Genomic DNA, 5,249 nt, shown 5'->3' on the forward strand with positions numbered 1-5,249 from the left:
ACTATAATATGTGAATATCACGCGATAAAAGATGAATGCAATGTTGCTCACTCAAGACGATACAAATTGTCGGTATCAAAAATTGAATGACCTTTTGTTGTAATATTAAAGTGCAAAATCTGCTTTATAACCAAAGCATAATCCAAGAAAGCGATTGAACTCATGACCTCGAAGTTGGCAGCCAGATGCTTATTCATTAAGTGCATAACACACGCCTTTTGTGGCGGGGCTGCCATAACTCTTTGTCTAAGCTAAGTCGCCAACCTTACGTTTCTCCAAGATCCAGTACGAGTGTAGCGGAACATAACCCGCTGTTTTCAAATACTAAAAACCTTAACCAAGACAAACGAACACTTCTGTTCAAATTCTAAACTGTATATAATTGTTTTAGTTGCGGCAGAGCCGCCAATATATAAAACCCTGGGTTTTCCTGATTAAATTTAGCATTACCTAATTAAACAAAGGAATCCCAATGATTCGGTACCCGCTCGACTTCGAGCTCAAAAAGGAGGAGCTTCCGTACCCGCAATGCGGACCAATCCTGTGGTGCTCCCCCCTGGCGAAACCGCTACAGTTGATGATGAGCTCTTTGAGCGATGGGTGCAGCGGCACCAAAAAATTTCTTCGCTGTCTACGTTATAGCAAAGCCACAAGGAAGTGCATCTTAGATTTGAGTTTGCCAAACTCAAGGCGCAACGCCGACTTCCTGCGTATCGTCGCTCCGCGACATATAAAACAATCCATCACGCTCCCGCGAGTTCTGTGGTCTCACACACGGGTAGGTCTACGACCACAGCAGCTCAGGGCCATAGCCTGAGCTCAGCTCATGGCCCCTCGGTTTCCCGGGCTCCTGCCGAGAAGCGCGGTGCGCACGACGACGCAAAGCGTCATGATTCTTTTGATCATAAGCGTTTACGACGTCTGGTCAGTCTTGCCGAAGTGGCACCTCAACTCCCACGAAGTCTCAGAGTTTGGGTATCCCCGCCACTTTACCAAGATATTGGGTTCGACCCTGTCGACGACGACGACTCACAAGGCGTTCCACGTGAAAGTGGGTGCCAACATTCTCATCGAGAAGAGTCAGAGGGGGCGATGACGATTGTTCGATCGCCGCCTGGTGACTCGCGATACTCTTCGAGCTTTGGAGAACAAGTCTATCGTCATCAGCATCCTGCCAAGCATCTTTCCAAGGTGGTCTACCACTATGCGGAAGACCCTGTGAGCCCAGAGCACTTTGTGCACCGACTGCCTCACGTTGATGATTTTCGCTCTGTCGAAGCGGCTCCTAGTAGATTAATACGTCACTTCGTGTGACGGTGGAGCGCCTTGTGCCGTTTGAAAAGGAGGTCGTTGCACTGCGTGCTCAGAACCAGTTGCTGATTCAGCTTCTGGGTGGCCGAGCGTCTGTGGGCGCCACCCCGGCACCAACGCTCCCGCGATCACTTGCGCCGGATCCTAGTAAGGTTTCATCAAGCCCAAGCCCAAACATACATAAAACATCGGATGGGTGCACAGCCTTCTCGAATGTTTCAGCGTATACGCAAGGCCTCGCTTGGCCACTATCTTGAAAGGTCCAATATACCGTGGACGGGGCTTCGTCATAGAGATAGCAGAAAATGCATGTGTAGGAAGGATTTTAGCATTTTAGAAAACTAGGTGTCGACCTCAATGTTTTCAGCATTTCTTCTTCCTCTTTCGTCTGCATATTCCTTCTGCATGTCTTGGCTTTAAGCCATCGCATCACAAACGTGTCGTAGGACACTCAGTCTGGTAGACAGAAGGTCAACGACTTCTTTACGAACATGACATTAGCGAGCCGTTCGGCTACTAATCCCCAACCATGCCCTAGTTCATGGGCTGGCGGCGTCAACAGGACGCAAAAATTAACAAGCCTATTCATGTAGAATGGCGTGTAGCCAGTAGACGCATGCAATGCACTGTTCAGAGCGAACTTCACATGTTGCAGCATGGCGCTTTTAGCGCTTCGGCGTCTCAGCGCAGACGCTGCGAAGGGCGTCTTCAACGACGCTATTCACGCGCTCAGTTTGACCATGGGTTTGCGGATGATGCGCTGTGGACATAGTCAACTTGGTGCCCCGCACCCTGAAGATTGTCGACCAAAACTTTCCAGTGAAGCGTGGGTCTCTTTCCGAGACAGTTGACTCCGGAAGTCCATGTTGTTGAGAGACACGATCGACAAGCAGCGTCACTGTATTCACACTGTCAATGTTGTCCGGTACTACCGCAAGATGAGCTATCTTGCTCAAACAGTCCACACACCCGTGTTGCCCGCCGAGTCCTTCAATAGGCCAGTCACAAAGTCCATACTCTAGACTGCCAACACCCGGAGGGTACCAGCAAACTGGTCAGTGGCGCCGCTGTATTCGGATAGGGTTTCACCCTCTGACACGTCTCACACGTGCGCACATATGTGCTCGTTCATTTGTACAGCTTGGTCCATTAATAGTGGCAGCTCACCTAGCTGTACGTCTTCTCACGACCGAAATGACCACTGATTGGGGTGTCGTGGGCCGCGTAGAGGATACGATATTCCAAATTTTCATCGTGACGAACCTCAATTCGTGGCGTATCTGGTGAATCGGTGCTAAATACAACAACCTGTTATTCAACGAATATCGATGTAATCGTGCGCGCAAACACGCCGACAATTTCTTGTCCGAGATTTCAAACGTCTTGCTCCCGAGAGCCGTTACACAAATCAATCACTGACGACGTCACCGTGGTGATGTGAGCAAGCTCATAGCCCGGTCTGCGTGACAATGCATCAGCCATAGCATTCTGCTTTCCTGGCTTATACTTCACCTCAACGTTATTTTCTGCGAAGAATGAGAGCCAGCTAACCATCCTATGCGAGAGGTAAGGCGACTGAGCCGCAGTGCATAGTGACGAATGATCTGTGTAGATCACAAACGGCGTTGAGCACAGCAGGTGCACCCTGAGCTTGACAAGTGCGTTCTTCATCGCAAGTAACTCCTCGTGGCAGAAGTTCAAATTCCGATTCCTGACGAGGTGTTACTTGCGAAATACTATTTTTCTACAAGGTGAAAGTCTACCTGCTTTGCTTTTATCCATTTATGATTGATAAGGACCATGCAACATCTCATTGCACACAGCAATGTCATCACCACATTTTGGCCAGAGATTGGACGAGTCTTCTAATTGCCGACTATACCTTCGAGGATAGCAGGGCCGCTTAATGTGGTAACGAATGCGCTTTTGCACTAGGACCGATCACACGTCATAATGGTCGCATCACATTGACGATCCTATACGTATGGTGTGCAAATCATTCCAGATGGCGTTGCGCTGTTAAAAGGTCAATCGAGCAAGGAGATCTCTAGCCATAATGCTGCTTCTTCTGACATTTTCGAGCGCTGTAATGTAATCAGTTCTTATTTCAGGGCTTGATTCATTCGATTTCGGATTCAGTGTGTGGTGGTACCAATCACATACAAAATAGGACTAGGCATAATAAGTGGTCGAATAGGTAACGAATTAAATTACGCTTTGATGAGCGCTTTGTACCGGTGACCCTTTATGTACAAGTGGGTAAGCACTTGTGTGTGTATGAAAAGTGTGAGCAAATATCTGCCTCGCTACATGCGTCGGAGCCCTCATATAGTATTCTGGTATCAGCAAAATGTTAGCAGGCCACTAGACACGAGCATCTCTTTCGGCGTAGATACAGCCCGTGTGATTCTTTTGAAAGAACTTTATATTTGTCCTGCATCAACGTTTGCGGGATAAGAACCGCGCTTTACAGCAAATTCAGCCGATATTTCTCAGAGATTCTTTGTACCAAATTATTGTTCCCACAGTGGATTTTCTACCGACCGATGGTCAAACGAAGCATAATGACAGCTTGTATGTAAAATCTACGAAAGCGAATGCCAAAAGCGACTGCGGTGAACGCGTCATGGTTTGACTTTTTGCATCGAGATTAAATAATGCCGATGAATCCTCTACGGCTAGACACCAGCGCTTTGATGGTTTTGTTCATACCTGCCTTCGCTTTTTTAAATGGTTTAAATCAAGCAGTCCTGGTTGGAAATTGTTGAGGATACTGATGGACTTGCAGATATCAGGCTACACTTTGGCGCTTTATCGTCATCTTATATCGCTGATTCTGCTACAAAGTACATGGTATAGAGTCCAGAGTTTACAGAGGCAACCAGAAAAAAACTTAACTTAGTGTTTGTTATTATTTATAAGTTTTAGTTCAATGCTGCCAACCTATGCAGGGTCTTGAGTCTTTAAAACGATGCAGCACCCCTACAACACTTAGTACTTTACAATCGTAACAAAAAACCTATTTCGGCATACCGCTAATTTTGAAAATTTTTCAATTTTAACAATTTCGTTGTGTGGACTGCTAACATAGAAATATACGGAGTCATTCGGCCCCACGATTTGCTCAGAACACAAGAACAAGTATAGCAACAGAGTAGCAAATCAAATTGACCTGTTTGTAATATTATGCCTGATTGAGCAACTCGGCGGGTCTTCAAGAGAGGTAATTTATGTCCGTATCAAACGCACGTTGATGCTTCAGTTAAACGAAACGCGACATAACAACTGGTCTCCATCCAGCTGTGATGGATAACACACATTCTGGACTTGAGCGTAAAGACATCAGTCTTATCACGAGTCCGGCCTTCCTGCGGAACTCAAAATCTTGTCGATTGCGTTGACTTGAAACCTAGGAAGAAGCGACTTCCTTGTCGAAAACAACCACGTACCCTGTGCATTGTCAATGACGGAGTGAGCTTCATGCTGAAGGCAAAGCTTCCAAAACTCATCGAAAAATTATTTGAGATTTCGTTACCTGATTGCTTGAATGCTTCAAGTCATTGTGTTTTGGTCAGAAGTTTGCTCTGAGACCCTTTGCAGGCACCATTTGATATGGTATAAACAAAATGATTATTGGGGCGAACCTCTTGACCATATCATCATAAAAAGTGCAAGAGAAGAATGAATCTGGAATTGACTGAGCCCATCGTTGGCGGCCAGCAGAATCGCAAAAACGTTTTGTCTTTGATCCATGGCATTGGATGTAACCAGTGACTCAAACTTGACATTGGCATCTTCAAGCTAATGAGATACCAATTGGTAACCAAACCTTCGACTTGCCAACAAAAAGTGTTTGTCGCCGAAAGCTATCTCGATCACGATACAAAATCTTTACATACAATAATATCAAATAACAGATTCATGGATAATTAGCATGA

The 5,249-nt window shown here is 46.1% G+C and overlaps 2 protein-coding genes across 2 annotated transcripts in view; both read right to left on the bottom strand.

Annotated features, from left to right (window-relative positions):
* Nucleotides 1-206, bottom strand: part of PHALS_07712 (uncharacterized protein) — a gene marked incomplete at both ends in the record, with an annotated part of 406 nt that extends 200 nt beyond the window's left edge. The window contains one exon of the mRNA XM_024721229.1: nt 52-206. Coding sequence (XP_024586348.1) covers nt 52-206 — 155 coding nt within the window. The remainder of the gene's footprint in view (nt 1-51) is intronic.
* Nucleotides 207-4,550: 4,344 nt separating this feature from the next.
* PHALS_07713 (uncharacterized protein) lies at nt 4,551-4,793 on the bottom strand (the record flags this gene model as incomplete). The annotated part of the gene is made up of 2 exons (XM_024721230.1): nt 4,551-4,679; nt 4,761-4,793. 2 exons carry the CDS (start codon nt 4,791-4,793, stop codon nt 4,551-4,553), a joined length of 162 nt encoding a protein of 53 aa, XP_024586349.1.
* Between the last annotated feature and the right edge of the window lie 456 nt (nt 4,794-5,249).

Source organism: Plasmopara halstedii (genome assembly GCF_900000015.1).
Source record: "Plasmopara halstedii genome assembly, contig: Scaffold_3120, whole genome shotgun sequence".
Classification (NCBI taxonomy): Eukaryota; Oomycota; class Peronosporomycetes; order Peronosporales; family Peronosporaceae; genus Plasmopara; species Plasmopara halstedii.